General features: G+C 39.9%; 1 protein-coding gene across 2 annotated transcripts; it reads right to left on the bottom strand.

The window, feature by feature from the left end:
* Positions 1–12,084: 12,084 nt before the first annotated feature.
* Positions 12,085–21,463, bottom strand: PRPF38B (pre-mRNA processing factor 38B). 2 transcript variants are annotated; one of them, XM_026484666.4, is made up of 8 exons: positions 20,882–21,463; positions 20,410–20,560; positions 20,101–20,153; positions 18,012–18,080; positions 17,568–17,719; positions 17,427–17,487; positions 15,016–15,239; positions 12,085–14,753 (listed from the first exon to the last, which is right to left on the bottom strand). In XM_026484666.4, the coding sequence occupies exons 1-8, from the start codon at positions 21,161–21,163 to the stop codon at positions 13,892–13,894; spliced, it is 1,854 nt and encodes a 617-aa protein (XP_026340451.1). In that variant the 5' UTR covers positions 21,164–21,463; the 3' UTR covers positions 12,085–13,891. The 2 variants fall into 2 exon arrangements, with proteins under 2 accessions (XP_026340451.1, XP_026340452.1); XM_026484667.4 differs by lacking the exons at positions 20,101–20,153; positions 20,410–20,560.
* Between the last annotated feature and the right edge of the window lie 13 nt (positions 21,464–21,476).

The following is a 21,476-nucleotide window of genomic DNA, read 5'->3' on the forward strand; positions in this document are numbered from 1 at the left end:
GGAGTTGAAGAAAATCACACCAAACCGGCCAAAAAGCTACTGTAACCTGGGTTTCAAGGTAATATGTAGAATGCTCTCTTCTTTATTTTTTAAAGTCTTTTCAAAAAAGATTTTATTTATTTGAGAGAGAGAGAGTGCGCGCACGAGCAGGGGGAGGGACAGAGGGAGAAGAACAAGCAGGCTCCCGGCTGAGCAGGGAGCCTGAGAAGGGTTGGATCCCAGGACCCCAGGATCATGACCTGAGCCAAAGGCAGACACTTAACTCACTGAGCCACCCAGGCGCCCTGCTCTCTTCTTTAAAAAATTTTTTTCGAAATAAAATTTTACAAAGCTGCATAGAAAACTGTTGATCTTACGGAATGAGCATCCTAAACTGGGAGGTCCTGACCAGTTTTCTAATTCTTTTTCACCTTTATTTTGTTGTTCTTACTGTTGTTGTTGCAGTAAAAGTGGTCAGTCCTGCGGTCGGGGGCAATTTGCTGCAAAGCTTCAATATCTAAGACGAAAGGTCACGGGCCGAGGGGCAGGGGAATTGGGGAGATGTTGTTTAAAGGTATAAACTTACAATGAGTAGATAAATAAGTCCTGGGGATCTAATGGACAGCGTACTGATTATACTCAACGATACTGTATTAAGAACTTCAGGGTTGCTAAGTGACTAAATCATAACCGTTCTTAACACACAAAAATGATGCGTGTATGATGTGATAAGGGTGTTAACTAATGCTCTTGTTGACTAATGTTATTGTGTATTACTAATTATATTGCAATACATGCATCAAACCAACACGTATACACCTCAAACTTACATGATGTTATATGTCAATTATATCTTTAAAAAAGAAGATGGAAGGGTGAGAGGACCTCCCTGTGCAGAGAAAGACAGCAGAGTCCATCCCCACCCCCACCCCGTAGTTCCAGCACTTTTTATTCCCAGAGCCATCATCTTAGTTCAAGCTCTTTATAAGCATTTAATACAAACACTGTAATATTTAATTCTAATAATAAACAAGTATGTAAATGAGTAATAAACACTATTAACTGACTTGGATGGAATCACACAAGTATTCCATGGTGGAGCTGGGTTTAAAATTCATCAGTGTGCGGTGATGGGTATTAAGGAGGGCCCATATTGCATGGAGCACTGGGTGTTATACACAAACAATGAATCATGCAATATTACATCAAAAACTAAGGATATACTGTATGGTGACTAACATAACATAATAAAAAATTATTATAAAAAAAATAAAATAAAATAAAATAAAATAAAATAAAATAAAATAAAATGCATCAGTCTGACCTCTGTTTCCAACCAAAATAAGGTAAGAGGGATTGGGTTTACCACCCATGACTTCGACTTACTATAAAGCTACAGTAATTAAGACAGGATTAATTAATTATAAGGATTGGCATCAAGATGGATAAATCAATGGAACAAAATAGATCAATGGAACAGCATAGAGAGTCCAGAAATAGACCCGTACATATATAGACAATTGATTTTCAACAAAGGTACAAAGGCAATCCAGTAGAGAAAGGATAGTCTTTTCAAGAAATGGTACTGGAATGATTAAATAACCAGATGCAAAGAACATGAGCTTTGATCCATATCTTACACTATATGTAAATTATATATACACTATGTATAAAAAATTAACTCAGAATGGATTATAGACTCAAATGTAACACCTAAAACTATAAAACTTCTAGAAAAAAATAGAAAAAAAACCTCTGTGACCTTAGATTAGGCAAAGATTTGTTAGATACCACACTGAAAGCATGATCCATTTAAAAAATTGATAAATTGGACTTCATCAAAATCAAGAAGTTCTGCAGTATTAAGGGAATGAAACAAACAAACCACAGATTGGGAGGAAATATTTGCAAGCCACATATTTAATTTTTAATTAAAAATTTAAAAAATACATATGTATATATGTATATACTCTCAAAACCTAATAAGAAAACAACTCAATAAAAAATGAGCAAAAGATTTGAACAAACACTTCACATAAGATATATACCTGGACATATTTGTTTGTACAACATACACCTAATATATGACCTGGTCATTTCACCCCTAAGTATTTACCCAAGAGAAATGAAAGCATATGTCCATACAAAAACTTATATACACAGAGAAATTACCATATGATTTCACTTACATGTGGAATATAAGAAACAAAACAGAGGATCATAGAGGAAGGGAGGGAAAAAATAAAACAAGATGAAATCAGCGAGGGAGACAAACCATAAGAGACTCTTAACCATAAGAAACAAACTGAGGGCTGCTGGAGGGGCAGGGGGGTTGGGGGACGGGGTAATTGGGTGATGGGAATGAAGGAGGGCACGTGATGTAATGAGCAGTGGGTGTTATATAAGACTGATGAATCACCGACCTCTACCTCCGAAACTAATAATACACTAAACGTTAATTAATTGAATTTAAATAAAAATTAAATTCAATTTAAAAAGCAAAGGCAAAAACATATACAGGTATTTGTAGTAGCATTAATTTTTGCTGTTGTTTTATTACTCATGTTTATCATTAAACTTTTTGAAAAAAACAAACAGAAAATGAAAGGGAAAAATACATAACCCTGGATTATTAATTTTTTAATCTCTCTCTTTTACATACACTTTGTTGTTATTGTCACAGTTACATACACAGAAAATGCTAGTTTTCTGTTTGACAATGACAGTACAATAATAGACATTAGTATGTTCTGTGAACATCTTTCTACAACATTGAATACGTGTCTATATGTATCATTCTTTAGTGCTGATTGTAATTTATGTAACCAGTCCCGCATTGTAGGACTGTAGGGTGTTTTCAGGGTTATTTTGCTCTTACAGACAAGGTGGCAATGAACAACAGATAGAAACTCGGGACCCCGTGAAATGCTCAATCACAAGGCCCTCAAACAGGCTATTTACATAGCAGCGCATGAGAGGGGCCCCTCACAGATGGCATGAGCTGGAGAAAGAACAGAGGGCTGTGTGTTTGGGAGAATTGTAGAGGAGGGTCTGGAGCTGAGCCTAGGAGATAGTTGGGGTTTGTTTTGTTTGAAAGGAAAGGAAGAGCATTTTATGAGGGGGAAACGGCATGATTCCTTTTTATTTATGAAACGATAGCTCCTCTAACAATGATGCATGACCATGCAAAGCTTTTGTGTGTGTGTTTTTGTTTTTATTTTTGTGAAAATTGCCATCCAGTTCTATTAATCTGGGAGTGGATCTTTTTATATGTGGCCCATTTTACCAGAAACCTGGGATCATTCTAGTTCCTATTTAAGTGAGCTTATATGTCAAGCAGAAAGCTTTTATTACAAGATAGCTCATAATTTTCCAGCAGCTGTAAGTTCTCCTGGACTTACCAGAAATTTTGTTTCTCTTTTTGTAACCTTAATTTCACAGACACCAACTTTTTTCTTTCTTAGAGAGGCAGTGAACTGTTTAATAGGAACCTTAATTTTGAAAGTTTTCAGTTGTGGTTTTTTTTTTTTTTTAATGAATCTGGCTGTGGCATAATTGAACCCATGTTTTTGCCACTGTGAAAACTTGATAGTTGAAAAAGTTTCCAATGTTCAGAGAGAAGTTCGGAAAAGTATGTCCCTTAGTATTTATTTGATGCATACTGTAAGTGGCTACCAAGATACAGGTATTCTCTGAATATGACTAAGACCATGGGTATTGCTTCATATTGAAACAAAAAGCCTTTTCCCGTGAATGGTTAAACATGGACTACTACCCTTTAATAAGAAGGAATAACAAATAAACTATTGGTGCACACAGCAACTTGGATGACCTCAACAAGATTATGCTGAATGAGGAGCCAGTCTCGAAAAGATACACACCTCATGATTCCACTGATGTAACATTTGTGAAATAACATAATTATAGAGATAGGAAACAGATTAGCAGTTGTGGGGAGTTAGGGGTGGGGGGAGGAGGTGGGTCTGGATATAAAGGGAGCCTCATGATGACTATACAGTTGAGCATCATTTTTTTTTAAGATTTATTTATTTATTTGATAGAGAGAGAGACAGAGAGTGGGGGGGGTGCAGAGGGAGAGGGAGACAAGCAGACTCCTCACTGAGCGGGGAGCCTGACATGGGCCTCAATCCCAGGACCACGTGACCACGACCTGAGCCAACATCAAGAGTGGGCACTCAACCAATTGAGCCACCCAGGCGCCCCCCAGTTGCCCATCTAGATTGTGGTGATGGTTATGCAAGGCTATGAATGTGATAAAATTGCCTAGAGCCACTCACACAGGTGGGTGTGCGTGCGCCTGCGTAGCTGGGGACATCTGAAAAGAGCTATGGGTTGTAGCAACGGCAGTTGCTTGGCTTTGCTACTGTGCCATCCGTGTGTAAGATGTTGCTACTCTTGACAGAAACTGGAGGAAGCTTACGGTAATTCTCTGTACATTTCTTTGCAACCTCCTGTGCATTTATAATTACTTCAAAAATGAAACGTTTGAAAAAGAAAAACAAACCTTTCCCAAGTGGACTAGGAAGGACTAAGAAGAGAGACTACACAGGGAAGGAGAGCTTTTCAGAAGGAAAATTGCTTGATTGCACTTCTGATTTAGGCAGGCTCAGTATTCCTAAGAAGCAAGTTAAGAAAAAAGAAAAGAATAGTTACCAGAAGCCTCTGAAAGAAAAGTATACCATTAGAATTAGAAGCCAAGTGTTTCTCTACCTAGATGGCAATTCCTATTAACATTTTCTTTTCTTTTCTTTTCTTTTTTTTTTTTTTTTTGAGAGGGAAAAAGGATAGGGGGTTGCAGAGGGAGAGGGAGAGAGAGAATCCCAAGCAGGCTCCATGCCCAGCACAGAGCCCCATGTGTGGCTCAATTCCATGACTCTGAGATCATGACCTGAGCTGGAATCAAGTTGGAAGCTTAACCGACTGAGCCACCCAGGTGTCCCCCACCATTAACATTTTAAAAAAGTAAGCTACAAAGTAGCTATAAAATGAGTTCTTGGTTATAACAAGGGATGGAGGTATTTAACATATTTCGAACAGAATTCTGGGCTGAGCTATGTAGAGACTTACAAAGTCCATTTCCCCATTTGCATAATAAAATAGGGTCAAGTTCAATAATGTGGGTGAGGGGAGGACTTTGTCTGAAATCATTTATAAGTGGGTCAGACAAGCAGAAACTTCCCTGACTAGGAAGAGTGAAAACTATGCAGCTAGATGTAAGATCTTTTGCATGTTTTATTACTAGGAAAGTTATGGAGGAAAGTGCGTATGTGCTGGTGAGACTGAAGTGCTGCTTTTTTACATAGAAGTCTACACACATATTTATGAGACCACAAATACATATGTATATCAGTTACATCTCAATAAAGTTGTTTTGAAAAACCAGTGTAACTCTGACACTCCCAGATCCTTCCCCTAAACCAGTCTGGGTGCCTGGTGGCTCAGTTGGTTAAGCATCTGCCTTTGGCTCAGGTCATGATCTCAGGGTCCTGGGATTCCGTGTAGTCACTGGGCTCCCTGCTCAGTGGGGAGTCTGCGTCTCCCTCTTCCTTTGCCCCTGCCTGCCCCCTCCCCTGCTCATGTTCTCTGGCAAATGAAAAAATCTTTAAAAAAATAATAATAAAAAATAAACCACTCTGCTTTCTACAAGTAAACTACTATGAATTGCATTTTTGTTTGTGCGTTCAACAAGTATATAGTGTTACGAAGAAAAAGCAGAGCAACAGAAAAGAATATTGAGGGACAGAGTTTATTTACTGTGGTCAGGGAAGACTTCTCTAGCAATGAGGTGCTCAAGCAGAGGCCTCAGGGAAGTGAGGAAGAGCCCTTGGAAACCTGGGAAAAGTTCGCCAGGCGGAGGGAAGAGGAAGGGCACGGGCCCCGAGGAGCAGGAAGGCTCGGCTAGAGCAAAGCCAGCACCATCTCAAGCCATAGGGAGTGCTGGCGGTGCACAGCTCCAGCTGAGTCTCTCGGACTCGCCCTTGGCTAAAAGCCGCCGGGCTCAAAGTCCCACCCTCTTCCACACCCACTAACCTGGGAGACCAAGGGAGACATGTGCCCGTGGCCTGAATTCAGGACAGCTCTGGAGGGGAGAGGGGAATGGCGCACTTTGGCATCCCCCAGGGCTGGGTGAGGGTGAAGTTAGAGAGGCACCCGTGCTCAGGGTCACAGGAGCCCAGAGTCCCGGAGGTTTATGGTCAGGAGTTTAAGAGATGCCAGTCAGCGTGACTGTAAATGTTCTCCAGTCATGTTCAGCCACTTGTGCTTGGGCGCAGAGAAGGCTGCGGGTTGGATTCGACTAGGACTAGGGAACTGTTAGAGGCTGCAGTGAGGGAAACGAGGTGCTTACAAGGAAGTGGTGTGTAATGTTGGACTGGGGAGCTAGGCTGGTGGACAAGGAGGTGAGGCTGAAGGGACTGCAACGGAGGGTGAAGGGCTGGCAGGGACAACAGATTGGAGGACCCAGCAGAGTTAAAGTGGTGGAAAGGGTATTAGAGGAAAGCACACAGAAAATGTGGGAGTGGGTAATGAGAAAATGGCATGTTTGAAATGGAGACCGGTCAAGTTTCAGTTATTGACAACGACCAGTTCTTGGATGTAACCATCGGAATTGGCAGCTGAGGTCGGGTGGAGGAAAACAATCACTGGAGGTCAGGAGATCAGGAAATTGAGAGTTCTGAGTATTGGAGAGATTGTTCAGTGGATATTGGAATCATTAAGAATCATGGCAGGAGGAGTGAGGAAAGAGGTATGGAGACACAGGTTAGACTAAGTATTAGAATTCTAGGGGAGTGTCTCCCAAGGTCTGGATGGCATGAGCTGTGGGAGAGTGGATGATGAGAATTTTAGAAGAGCTAGGATGGTCAGAGAAGAGGGAGAAGCAGTGTCTGGAGGTACAAAGATTTGATGCTACCAGCTGGGTTCTGGCTAATGTCAACTTCTCGGTTGTTGTCAGGATAGCTTGAGAGTTATAGCTGAGCAGTCCCACTGGTAAACAGTGCAAATAAAGCAGTTGTTTTGTCACATAAATCTACTTAAAAACTTCGCATTTCTAAATTTGCCAGCTGTCTGTAATTCTTTCGGGACTGGAATTCTGCAAAGCAGTAAATGCTGGAGTTTAGGTTCTGGGGAGTATGGAGCTACAGCAACTAGAGGGGAAGGGGCTGCAAGAGCGAGTCTGTTTAAACCTTCTCAGTGTGCTAATAGGGTAACGCCAGGAAAATCAGATTAGTCAAGAATCCAAAGGCCTGGAGAGGAGTTGAAGATAAAAGATAAAGATAAAAGTCTGGAAGGAGAGAGAGAAACATGTTAGGTTGCTGTGTATCAAGAGACATAGCTTTCTAGCTTACAATACCTGTCTGTGCTTCCTGACACCCAACCTCCTTTACGAGCTAATGTTAAATATTTTAGGCTTTGTTACTTGGTGTATAATTACAGATATCAAAACTGTAATGTTAGAATTATGCTCTTCTGAGAGTGACAAAAAAAAAAAACGTATAAAAAGAGTGGCTTAAACAGAAGTTTCTTTCTGATATAAAGTATTGGGGGCAGAGTATCCAGGGCTAGTGCGGCAATTCTATTTCATGGGAGTCTGCAGAGACCCAGGCTCCTTTCAATTTTGTAGTCTGCCTTTGTGTGGGTGAAGCTCTCTTTTTCTAGGTACAAAATAAAGCTCCAGTTAGCATATCAAAGTTCTAAGCAGCAGAATTCAGTAAGGTAGGGGTGGGGGGTGGGGGGGTGGGATGAACTTTATACCAACAAGCTCTTAAGGAAGGTTCCTGCTGCCAGTGATACCCCATTAGGCAGGAGTTGGTCTCATGGCTGTCAAGCTGAAAAAACAAACAAAAAGGTATACACAGTCAAAACATGCTATTGCTATGGAAGAAGGGAAGAACGGATATTGGACAGTTGGCAGGATCGGCCACACGAATGTAGAAGTAAAAGTGTAGGGCAGAATTTACAACATTTAACGAAGGATAAAAAGTGAGAGAGGCGAGGAGGAAAACAGGATAGATGTGACCACAGCTAATGTTGTAGTTTGGGGGAGAGATGACAGCTAACTGAGGGGTTTTTTTTTTTAAAGATTTTATTTGACACAGAGACAGCCAGTGAGAGAGACAGCCAGCGAGAGAGGGAACACAAGCAGGGGGAGTGGGAGAGGAAGAAGCAGGCTCCCAGCGGAGGAGCCGGACATGGGGCTCGATCACGGAACACCAGGATCATGCCCTGAGCCGAAGGCAGATGCTTAACGACTGCGCTACCCAGGCGCCCCAGAGGGTTTTTTTTACCTGATAGTCTCTGTGTATGAAGGGAGAATGAGTACGGAGGTGGAGTAAGGAACTTAAGAATCTAGTGAGGATTTGAAATAGCCATCATAGGGGAAATAAAAAAGTTGTTTGGTGACATAGAAGGAACGTGGAATAAGACTGATCATCCAGGAAAAAATTGGACACTTCGAGATTTATAGTGGCCCTAATTCATACTCCATTTTTCTTCATACCTATGCATCCCCCTTCTGCCCTTGGGCAGACCACTTCTGCCAAGGAAAAGCAATTGCACTTAGAACTTCTTTGCCAGGTCCAATCAAATAGATGACATTTTCTTACTGTTGCTGAGCACAGATAAGAATTAAACGTCAAGGAAATACCAGGAAGACAGACCTTCACTGATCAGGGATCTCTGACGGTTATGATTAAAGAAACCAGTTTGTGGGTCCCAAGGAAGAGAAACTCGGGCCATTTTAGGAAAGCAGAAATCACAAGCATATCCAGTGACCAGACCCCCCCCCCCCAAAAAAAAAACAACACAACACAAAACAAAAAACCCAAACAACAAAAATGTCGGCAGGAAGCAAGGCAGCTAGAGGGTATTTATTGTGCCATCTCTTTCATGTGGGCATCCTCGTATGACAACTACACAAGTCTTATCCATTCTTCTAAGGACTGGACTATTCTACTTCTCAGTCAAAATTCTGTTAAGAAGCTGGTCTGATTCACTACATAGTTTTCAGCAAACTTAATGCACCAAGCCCTTTATACCACACTACATTAGGAGTTATCAACCAGCCTAATGAGGTGGGTACCCTTATGATTGGTATCTTAACCCACCGTACCAGTCAGGGCCCAGTCCAAACCCGAGACACAGTAATTGGAACAGGCAAAGTGTGGTATAGAGAACTAGTACCCAGTCACAGGGGATTAATTACTAAGGGTAAAGAGAACTCAAGAATACAGCAATAGTGGCTATAGAAGCAGCCATTACGTGGAAGTGACCCAAGTAAGGAACACATTTGGAACAGGTTCCTTTGCAAGATAGGGATAGACTGTTGGAGAGGGCGTGGTTGTGACCCACCGTTTGCTACTGAAGCCCAGGGCTGGAGAGGAGAGGGTGTCAACAAAAGTAGTTTGGAAGGAACCCACTGGGCTGCCAAAGAGCCTTGCTGGAAAGTTGCCTGAAGACTTACTGGGAAGTTGGCAGGGGGACCAGTGCACTTGCTGGGAAGCACTCTCCCAGGAGGTGCCGCTGCCCCACCCCCACTACAGAAGCAAGAAAAAAGAACACACACCAGAACCAGGATGAGAAGCTCCTTTCTTCGGCAGCATCCCTTCAGTGTCCTTCCTGATAAGCTGCGTATTGTGCTAGCAGGCAAAAGATGTTTGGAGGGTACAGCCCCAGTAACACAAAGCAGAACAAAGACGGATTTGGGAACTGAGAATAAATTGATAAATGGCACATCCACAATCAGTCGCAGTCCCTGCACAAGTCTCAGTATAACTCAACTTCCTAGAATGGGCATCAGAGACAAGAGCATAATTCTGGAAGGCATGCTCACTGAACCAGTACCTGGACTGGCTGCATGAGCCCAGATCTTGAGAAATTTCACCTTTTGGTACTATTATTAAGGACACCGGCAACTTAAAATTTTCTAAATAGGAGGAAAGTAGAGCAGGCAAGAGGACTTCTCTTGCATTTGCTCAGCAAGCTCTTTTTCTCTCATTCAGACTGTTAATTTACTGGGGATGTTAGGAGGCCAGAGCTGGTGGATTTTGCAGGGATTGACTAAATCCAAGGACCCAATGGAGAAATAATTCAGCTTCAAAATGGCCAGAACAAGTACTGACCAAGGAAAATTAGCTTTAGCCTAGTGGATTTTAAGTATTTGCACATCAGGGAAGCTTAAGTGAAGATTTCCTTATGATGGCTTTTCTTTTCCTGATCCTTGTGAGAAGAAGAAAAAAAAAAAACGCTCATGGTTTGTGTATTATATGAAATGCTTTAAGGTCAACTGTTATATTTGAGCAAATAGAACTCGATTTTTGTAACATGCTGAAAACCACCTTCCCTAACCTGAACACATTCTAGCTGTGCAATACGTTACGGATCAAGACTGTGGAACAGAAATTTGACTATTAATGCTCTGAGAAACCATGGATTTTAAGTCGGCTACAAGCGTAACATTTTTCAGTTTTTATTCGCTGTCATGCTTCCTACAGTAATAAATGTTGATAGCCAGTGACCCTAAAATGAAAAATGCCACTTCAGTAGTATTTGTGAAGTGCCGTGAGATCCCACAGGATGGAAGGAATTTCAGAGACAGACTATCAGGAAGAAGTGTTTCCTTTTCCATAAAAATAAGCTCTTTCCGAAATTAGATTAGTTGCTTAAGGCTGACTACAGCATTTCCACGATAAAATCAGATTAGGACCAGAACTAATTTAAAAGTCCATTAGTTGGCCAGGGACGCCTGGGTGCCTCAGTTGGTTAAGCGTCTGCCTTCAGCTCAGGTCATGATCCCAGGGTCCTGAGATTGAGCTCTGCATCAGGCTCCCTGCTCAGGGGGGAGCATACTTCTCCCTCCCCCCCTCCTCCCCCGCTCATGCTTGCACTCTAGCAAATAAACTCTTTAAAAAAAAAAATAAAGTCCATTAGTAGGCCAATATAACCAATGAGAACCGGCCAGCTAGTCAGTTGTATAATCCAGGTTGCATACTGGAATCAGTCGAAAAATGCATAAACTGCCTGTCTTTGCCCAAATTAAAAACTATATTCATAAAGGACAACTCTTTTGGGGGAAAATAATTGAGTACCATTAAGTTTTTTCCCCCATTTCACCTTTTAAGCAAAAAACCAATAACCAAAAACCAAAAAACGGAAAAACTACTACCTTTGGTAGTCTCAGGAACTTAAACTTGCTATTCATTCCCAACTACTATTGTTCACCTAATCACAGCTTTAAAAAAAAAAAAAAGGTAAACAGCACAAAAGCCCTAGGGCAGTTTAGCTCTTTCCAAATTGCATGCAATTTTAGAGTACTTTCATTTTTCTAGACATGATTTGTAGCTTTCATTAGATTTCTAAAAAGAAGCCCATAACTCAAAGGTTAAGAACCACTGCCTCAGAGTAACTAAGGCACTAAACCCAACAAAGAGATTATAAATTGGGCATTAAAATGAAGATTTTATATTAAAATTTCAAGATTGATAATATACTAGCCCATGTATAGTATTTAATTGCAAACGGAACATTAGAAAACAGATGAAAGATATTAATACATGAAAAGGCGAAGTCATTTCAGTAAGCCGAGAACACACACTGGATGGAGGCTGCTATTTATAACGTTCTGTCAAAAGCTTTTCAGGTTTGCTCATGTTGTAAGAAATAATCCTGAGAGGTCTTTCACAGCCACTTGTTTTCCCAGTCTTTCAGGAAGCCACTGCCCAAATTAAACAATGCATATATTTGGCAACAATTAGTATTAACATGTTCTACAACTTATCAAACTGTTCAAGAGCAAACTTAACATTAAAAATCATAAATCAAATACAGCTTATGATAGTATTTTCATCTCTATTTGAAGTAAATTCTTTCCACGCTTTACCTAAAAGAGTTAAATTAACATTTCAGGTGGAACTGAATTAAGGAGTAGCACCATCATTTAGGTATGCTAAAAATACTGTCGATGTTCGATTAATCTACTTTCATTACTTAAAAATACTTTTCTAACTTCTATGTCTAGTGTCAATTCACTGGATGCTCAATTAAAAGGCAAGATGACTGAATCTTCTATTTAAAAAAAAAAGCATAGCATTTTTTCAGAGAGGAATTCCTTCATTTAATGAGATTTTTCTGGAGTTAGGTAGGTACAAATGTTAAGCCCACATATGGACTCTTCCAAATGTACTTGTTTGCCCCATTAAACACTTTTGCAAGGTGGCTTCCCCGTGCCCATCAAGTTGGCCAATATAAACAGTGAGATAAAACATGTCGATATGGTGTACACTGTCTGGAACACTCACTTTTAGTCTTGGCATTGACTGAACACATCACCTTGCACCTCAATTTCTTGTTCTAAAAAAAATTGGATGAGTTATAAAACTTACTTCAAGTCCAAATTTTAAATGATTCTAATATGTAATCCAAGTGCAAAGGATCTCAATAAGCACCTTTGAAGTGAAAACTAAGTGATCACCCAATCGAAAGAACCTAGTGACACACAGAACACCCACTGACGAAGGGAACTGCCAATATTAAGAACTCTAGTAAGATTACTATCATATATGTCCAATTCTAGTCTACACGTTTAAAATTCACTTGTCATCTGGGCACTGAGATATCCCTCTACACAAAGCGTGACTCTAACACTGTATCAATTTCCACAATAAAAATACTTCAAAAAAAATGTTGACAAATGGGGGAAAAGCCAACACCCAGAAGAAAGGATTTAATCCAGTATTTATTCCACACTCATGATCGTTCTCTGTAATCAGAATACAAGTCGTAAGAACAATCAAATAATTTGCTGATAATCTTAAATAATGCAGCACAGCATTACTTTTAATACTTCTCTGTTCTAGATTAAGTTTAAAAACTCAAACAGCAATCTTCATTATCAATAAAAAAAGTTTTGAATTTTAAAAAAAGGACACTATATCAAGCTGTCTCATAATTTAAGTTTTTCCCATTTATAAAAATGCTTTGGAAGCTTGAGGCTTGAATCTATTTCTCTACTCATCTGCCCCACCCTCTCCCAATTTCACGTTAGTATAGGGTTGCTGCAAGAATGCTAGGCTTTAGACATTAATTTTTTCCTTTAATATAGTACTTTAAAATCTGAGAAATTTAAGAAAAAAGATTACATGTCATGTGTTTTTTCAAATAAAAAAAGGAAAACTAAGTGAATAAATTTTAGGCATACTAACAGTGTCCCTTTGAGGTAGAATGCTAAAAGGACTTTTGATCAAATCACAGCCTAATTGAAACCTCGGCATCAGAAACTAACTTGTCCTGAATCTCTCTAAAGTTAACTGTGGAGAATATTAAGTGTAACATATTAACAAGAGCCTTCCAAGATAATATACAGTGGACGAGAATGTTAACCCTACAACTGCTGCCTTCACGTACGCTGAAGCACAGAACTCTCCTATAATAGACATCCAAGATCCATTCTCAAAGTCTTTAGCATTCTATTACGAAAAGCACAGCCATGCTAACTTCAGTACACAAACCATAATCCCACACCTACAAAACAAAAATAGAATTAGTGGCAGTTTATTGCCTTATACAAATTTAACCAACATGGCAACCATGCCAAAGGAATTAAAACATTTTCAGGACATATGTACAGACTGTACATCTCAAAAACAATTAAACAATAAAAATGCAAGAACAATCTGTGCATCATGTATCAAACTCAACAATTGGGTGAAAACATCAATGCAATAAATGGGATTACAAAGGCACTTCCCTACACAAAAGAGGAAATGAAAATGCAGCCTACAGGGAGCTTGAAGAGTGCGTAACTACTGCACAATCTCAACTTGGGAGGAAGAAAAAGAAAGCAGATTCAATCAAACATTTATAGGATTCAATGTGATCCACTTTTACAAAAAAAATCTCACACAGTCTCATCTTTGTTTTTATGTTGTTTTTCTTGGCTCTCTGGTTCTATACTTTGGCTCCTTCGACGATCATGTTTGTCAGACTGGTCCTTACTATCACTGTGATCTCGTTTGTGGGAGCGTTCTTTGCTTCTACTACGCTTTCTAGATTTTTCTTTGCTGGGGCTATGTTCCCGTTTTCTTGATTTTTCAACACTGTCAGTTCTTCCTTGACTGCCACTTCTACTTCGTTTATTTGATTTTTCTTTACTTTCATTTTTATGTTTACTTGATTTCTCTTTACTCCTGCTTCTGCTTCGTTTCCCTGCATTTCTACTTCTACTCCTACTTCTGTGTTTCCTTTCTCTGCTTCTACTCCTACTGTGTTTTTTCTCCTTCTTGGAATCTTTTTTGTCATCTCTATGCCGCCTATCATCTTTATCTTCTTTGTGCTTCTTCTCTTCTACCTCACCCCTACTTCTCCGTTCCTTGGACCGTTCTCTTGATCGCTCTCGCTCCTTTTCTCGGTCATTCCCTCTTTCCTTATCATAGTCACGATCTCGTCTTCTACCTCTCTCATTTTCTTTCTCTCTTTCCCGATCCCTGTCCCTTCGATCCCCTTTCCTATCCCGACTTCGACTACGACTTCTATGCCTTTCCCTACTCCTGCTACTCCGCCTGCGTTCCAAACCCCGATCAATACTTCGGGATCTTCGCCTTTCTTTCTCCCTTTCTTTGGCTTCGCGCTCTAGTCGCTGGCGTTCTTTCTCTCTTTCTAATTCTCGATCAAAACTAGAAGACCCATGGCCCTCCCGATGATGGCTTCTACTTCTTGATCTTCTTGGGGACCTCCGTGGACTCAGTGATCTCCTTGGAGACCTATATTTAAGAAAGGAAGAAGAAAATGTCAACAAATAAAACATATCCTAAAAATTTAACTTTTGTGTTATTTAGATACCCCACTTACACAGACATATTAAAGGTAACTGAAAGACCCGAAAGGCAGAAAATGACCTTTTGGGGTTAAAAGTGACAAACTCGTAAGATGAACAGCATACACAGGATTTCCTGAGAATTTGCCAGATTTCCAAGGACCTCTGTACAAAGCCTATTTTTAAAGTAATTCCAAGAGGTACATTACCTTGAACGCCTGCGTTCAACGTGTCTATCTATTTCCTCAGCACCTTCCTTCCCATCTTTCTTGATTTTTCTAGGCCGGGTTTTAATCTGTTGATCAATATTCTTCTGAACTGGAACCGGAATTCTTGGAAACAGAGTAGAAAACCACTCCAGTTTTGTGAGAAAAGACCGTAGCATTTCTCCAATGGTCATTACACAGCCTCCACCAGCCTTCACATCTAGGTCCTATAAAAACACAAAAGATACCCTAGCCGTCAAAAAAAATCATTTCAACATATATATGAATACTATAAAAATATTACCATCTTTGGAATCTCAAATACAAAAAAATTCTAACAAAAATTGTAATTTGTGTACCCTACTAATCTGGTAACAAATGATACAGAGAAATATTTGGGCTTAGTGTGTGCATGCAGGTGAGAACAAATCCTGCAGCCTCATGGGCATAAAGAGCACTGATCTCACTCAGTTAACAGGAATATGCAACAGCCCCTTACATTACTAAACTCTGTGGAACAATAAACTTAAATTAACATTCCACATACCTACTAAGTATGTATTTCTTTCTGTGGACACGTTTGCACACATCATTCCTAGCACTGTAGCCTAACTACATATGAACTACTTCAGACAATCCTGTCTAAAGATTATCTTTTAACAGCTCTAATATAAAATGAAGCCCTAATAAAACTGGAAGCAATAGCAAACCAACTGCCATGAAGCAGTGAGGTTTCTAATTTAGAGTTATGTAGAAAATAAATAAATGAACAAATAATTGGAAACGCATAATCCATGATGACCATTGTCTCTGAAAAGGGTCATTACCGCATGAAGGCCTTCTTGCTATGCCCTCTCACAGCTCAGGACATGTTAGTCAGCTATTGTCAGTCCCAAACCTATAGTGCAAGCACACAAGGAAAGTGAGATTTGTTATCTAAACAGGAAAACAAGAGCTAAAGGTAAAACTGCTTGCACTCACACACATTTAAGTGTTCAGATATACAGTATTTCCAAATATAATCGCTGCAGATATCTAAGGAAGAAAACAATAAGTTAGCTTAAATAGAGATCCTCAGGTTTGTAAATACAATAAAAAACAGATAAATTGAAGCATTCAGAAATAAACCTAATACAATACCAATTATGAAGAGGGACATGCTTTTTAAATATAGAAGGGAGAAGTGCTTTGGCCTGAAAAATCTCATCTAAAAAGAAAAACAACTTTAAAGATTGTGATTTATCACCTAATACATTTTTTCGCTTCTTCAGAAATATGAACAATTCAGTAAACAGCCCCTGCCAAAAAAATGCAGACAAAAATTCTCCATGTCTACAAGAGTGAGATATTTTTAGGTGTGCACATAATAAAAACACGCTAGGAAGATCTCTATTACAACTCTCCTTTAATTCAACAAATTCTTTGGATAAATGTTTTAAATGGGACTACTGAAGCACAGCACTCAAAGTTTACTTTATGAACCTTAAAAGACAAAGTGGTGGGGGCATATGTATGGACAATACAGGTTATGTGTTAAGTACCTTTTAAGATCTTGGACTTCACCGTGTTAATACATATATGATTTAAATATGACACAGCAGTGTTTCTGAAAGTAACTTTTGTTTCCTGAACAAATGTAACAAGCTCAACCTTGTTAGCTTGAGTGGCAAACTAGATTTATAATTAAACAAAAAGGGGCACCTGGCTGGCTCAGTTTTAAGAGCATATGACTCTTAACCTCGGGGTCCTGGGTTCAAGCCCCACACTGGGTGTGGAGCTTACCTTAAAAAAAATCTTTTTGATTAAAAAACAAGAACCTGAAGTACTAATTTTAAGGTTTTCTTTTGGCTTTATAAATAAGTATAACATATTAGGAGTCAGAAAGCTAAAATTTAAATATTTTGATCATTTTGAATAAATCTTCTAAACTCTCACCCTATTTAAATCCCACCCAGCTCTTCAATTCTGCACTTCTACGCAGGTGGGAGTATTAATTTGTGGAAGAAGTTAAAGCGTACAGAGCTGAAAAGTTCCAAGAGAATAAAGTGCTATAATTAGTATTGTATGCGCATGTCTTAACACCTCAATGTTGAGCATGGCCCACTTAAAAAGTCACTATCAACTGTACAAGTCAAGACCAATGCAAAATACAAAACGCCATTAGAAAGAAAAAAATTTCAATAGTTACCAAAACCATTTAAACAATTAAGAAATAAGAAAAGAACATTTAAGAAAGTTAACCTAAGATATATAAAATCCACTAAGTCTTAGTAAAAGGACAGGAATTCCAAGAGTATGAGTGAAATAAATTTAACTACAGAAAATTCTGAAAAACATTAAACCTCCGATAAATAAAAGATATAAAAACATGAGAGTAATCAGAAGAAAACTAATTATTACCCTTGTTGACATACCTCTTCATCATCAAGGAAGGATTCAAACCAGTCCCACAGATCTGTAGGGGGCTGTGTGTACCTAGAATTACAAAAGACTGATTAGGCTTCTGTGAATTAAAATGATGTATTTAATGGAAATGTAGATAAACGCATGCTTACCTTATATACATAAATCCAAGGGCTCTAATATATGGAGAGTCTGTGTGTGTTATGAGACCCATCACTTGCTTACGAGTTAGCTTCAGAGTAAATAATTTGTATAACAAGCAGAAAGCTGTAGAAACAATTCCTCCTGTTCCAACACCTCGAACCTTTAGGAGAAACAGGTAAGAAAAAGTAGTAAAATAAATGATATTTAACACCAACTGATTAATCCCATTAGGTATTAATAACAAGATATAATTCAGAACTAAGAATGGAGCATTAATACACAGCAACTTTCTAACCCCATTCACCAGGCACTTGAATTTAGGTCAAAACAAAACAAAACAAACGTCTAAGCTTTGCCAACTGTTATATGAATAACTGTCACTTTTGGTTTCCTAATTTTAAACTTAGTTATCAGACACAGAAAAACTGAAAAATGCACGTACTTCTACTTACCCCTCCGCACATCCCCGTTTGGCCTGCTGTTTTCCTGCTTCCTTTCTCCCACGGTTCAACATGCGTGACCTGAAATAGAAAAGAGGAACACAACAAACATTCATACTTCGAATTTTTTAAAGAACTATGATTAAAGTAAACCCAAGTCCATAACAGAGCAGCTTCTTCCAAAAGGTTGGAAGCTGGTTATTTTGACATGATACATATATTTTGTTTACATACATTATGTAAACCATCTTTGAAAAACTGCTTAGCTTTTAAAAAGCACCAATAAAACTGCCAGAGTTTAACAGAACCTTAACAGTTTTATGAGCAGAAATCCCATTAAAATAGCTTTGCAGAGAGCTGATACTTGTGGAGCCAAGAGATTTGTAGGAGTCTCATATACTTGTAAAAAATATTTAATATATCAATTTTGTATCTTATGAGTTGTTAACAAAATAAAAATTTTCATTTTAAAATGGATTTAAGGCTCCAACTTGAAGCAAAAAGTTTATCAATGAAGTTTAAGTATTTTCTTAAAAAAAAATTTAATACCCTTTACGGTGATTTAAAATTCTACATAAAATAAAGAAAAATGACTTGAAGTATGTATGTTAAAACAGTTACTTCCAATGCAAAATTATGGAACTTTATTTGTACATTTTTTTTTTTACCATCGACAGGCATTGTGTTCATTCCTGATTAGAGATGAAATTACAAGGGCCACACCTACACAGATCATTCTTGTTAGTAATTTATTTTCAGCCTAATTATGTGAACCAATTCAATTTTTCCCCAGAATATAAACTGTTAAAAACTGAGTGTGACTAGTCATTACATTAGGTATAATCGATACAGTATCATCTTTTGTTGAGGTGAGTACCCTATAAAAACCACATACTTTACCTAAAAATAGCAAAGAAAGAATATTAGCTCGATAACATATAACTCAAGGTCTTTTAGAAAGATAAGATCTATATTTCTTAATTTAAAACAAAATCAAAATAATATCCTGTTCTTTCAGTATGCATTTATAAAACAATATTTTTACCCACCCGTGGTTACATTTTAATAGTTTTTTTTCAGTGGCTTCAGACAGAAAAGCATGCATTTAAATGTAAGCACTACACTATTATGCTCAGCACTGCTTTACGGTTTCATTTCCTTCCCCCATTTTGCTGTATGAAAGATGTTTCAATTCCTTAAAGGCTAGCCAAAGGGGCAGATGCAACACGAAATCAACTTAAAACTAGAAGCCTACATATTTCAATGATTATTTAATCTGGACATCTTGATAACAAAGCCTGGATCTTTAGTTTTATAACTAAATTTAAATAATTTCTAGAACAATCTTGTTTCAAAAAACAGTATTTGAATTTGAAAACAAGCTTTTTCCTCTATCACAAGAACATCTTTCTGTATTATTAAACAGAACCTGCTACCAAAAGCAGGAACCCAATTTTCAATTGTTTACTACACAAAGCTAAGAATATTCACCGTACTGTATTCATGCTGAAAAAGGCCTTACCTTTTAAAAGCTAAAAAACCTAGTTCATAGTATTACACTTACAATATTCTTGTAAAAGAATAACAAAATTTCAGTGTACTTTACATACCCAAAGTTGAACTGTATTCTCAAAATATTATTTTTCTATCAAAAACTAGTATCTCAAAATCCTTCAATAACCTAATCACTTAAGGGGGTGGGGTGGGGGAAGAATGTGGACAAAATATAACCTAAAAGCAAATAAAGAGAATTTCCTCTTGCTAACACCTCTACAGGTACGTTCAGATCACAGAAAATACTTAATGTGGTCTGTCAAATGTTTTAAGAGTCAAATACACAAAACAGATGGTATTTTGTTAGATGCTCTAGCTAAAGTATTTAAAGATCATTAAGACTATTATTAATATTCCTTTAGATATTAATTAACCTTAAGAGGCCTGGAAGATATTTTTAAAACTACATAATTTGCAGGGAAGTGGAGAAAAGCTATCTAGTTGGTGAAGAAAAGCCCAAAACCAATGGCCAAAAAATACCTAATCAGCCGTTCATTTAACCAGGGAAATGCATTTATGGCGATTGAGCATGATTAATAGTGCATACCTCTACCTGCGACCCTGGGCTGCTCCGAGCCTCGCTGCAAGACTGAGTCAATCCTGCTAACGAAACAAGAACTGAGACAAGAGTGCAGTGAGGAGGCGCCAGGTGAGCTCCCCAGCACAGCCAAGCCAGCACCGACCCTGCCGCAGAAGCCCAGGGCCCAGATAATTCTAAACAAGCCCAATGCACAAGTAACTGAGACCACTTACTCCTGACTTCCTGCTGGGAAAATTTCCAGGCCTTCTGTACACCTCCTGCCCTGGCACCTCTCCACCCTCAACCCTCCCACCCCCACCCGACACACGCACTGACCATTTCCCTGTCTGGATCGGATAGAGAATACCAACAACACGAGGCCAACATTGAAGTCAATACACGCCCTGGCCCAGGGTGAGCGGGAGAAGCACCAACAAGTTGGCGCCGAGTAGATCCACGTCAAAAGGAATAATTTTAAAGCTGTAAACTGGAAAGGATTCAGTTACTCTTTTCTCCCCTCCCCCACCCCTCCCGTCCAACTCCCCCCAGGGGTGGGCAGGAGGTTGGGGGGAGGAAGAGAGTTCAACAGTGGCGGGCTCTCCCAGCCCTAAAAATTTGGAAAATGAAATGAGAGGGCGGCCCCAGTTTGACCCCTCCCAGGCATACTACTGACCACCGCTCCCCCACCCAACCTCCCCGCACCTACAAATGCTCAGACTTGAAGGGCCGCCTCCGCCCGTTTCCTCTAACCCCTCCTCGGAACTTAACCCGCCCGCCCCCTGGCCCCCCAGGCCTAGACTCTTCGTACCTTAAAGTAGATCTCGTCCACCACCTCGTGGTAGGTCTTGAGCTCGTAGAGCTGCACTTTGAAGTAAGGCGACGACAGGATATTGGTCAAGATCATGGGGTTGAGGTTCATAGTCTTCTCATTGCCCCACAGCGGCAGCACATTTCCCTGCTTGCCCGAGACCGCCGGCTTAGTGGCGCCGCCGCCGCCACCGCCACACTGCTGCTGCTGCTGAGCTGCGGCCGCGGCCGCCTGGTGCTGCGGCTGCGAGTTGCCTGTCAGCGCGGGGCTGTTGTTAGCCATGTTGCGGCGGAAGGAAGGAGGGAGGGAGAAGGGAGGGGGAGGGGGCCAAGCTCGATCTCGCTCTTCGGGACAACGGTCCGGGACCCTACTCCATGGAACGCCGTCAGGAGAGGGGGCCGCCTCGCTGTCCCCCAGCTGGATGAGACAGGGCAACGGGGACGCCGACAAAAGGACCCTGGATCGAAAGCAGACGCCGAGACGCCGGCCGCGAGAACTCCCAGCAGAAGGCGAGCCGGCGGCCACGGAGCGCGATCTCTTCCGCCAACTGCCCCTGGGAACAAGATGGCGGGCCCGGCGGATGTGACGTCCCACG

The sequence above is a fragment of the Ursus arctos genome, unplaced genomic scaffold, assembly GCF_023065955.2.
Source record: "Ursus arctos isolate Adak ecotype North America unplaced genomic scaffold, UrsArc2.0 scaffold_12, whole genome shotgun sequence".
NCBI classification, from domain to species: Eukaryota; Metazoa; Chordata; class Mammalia; order Carnivora; family Ursidae; genus Ursus; species Ursus arctos.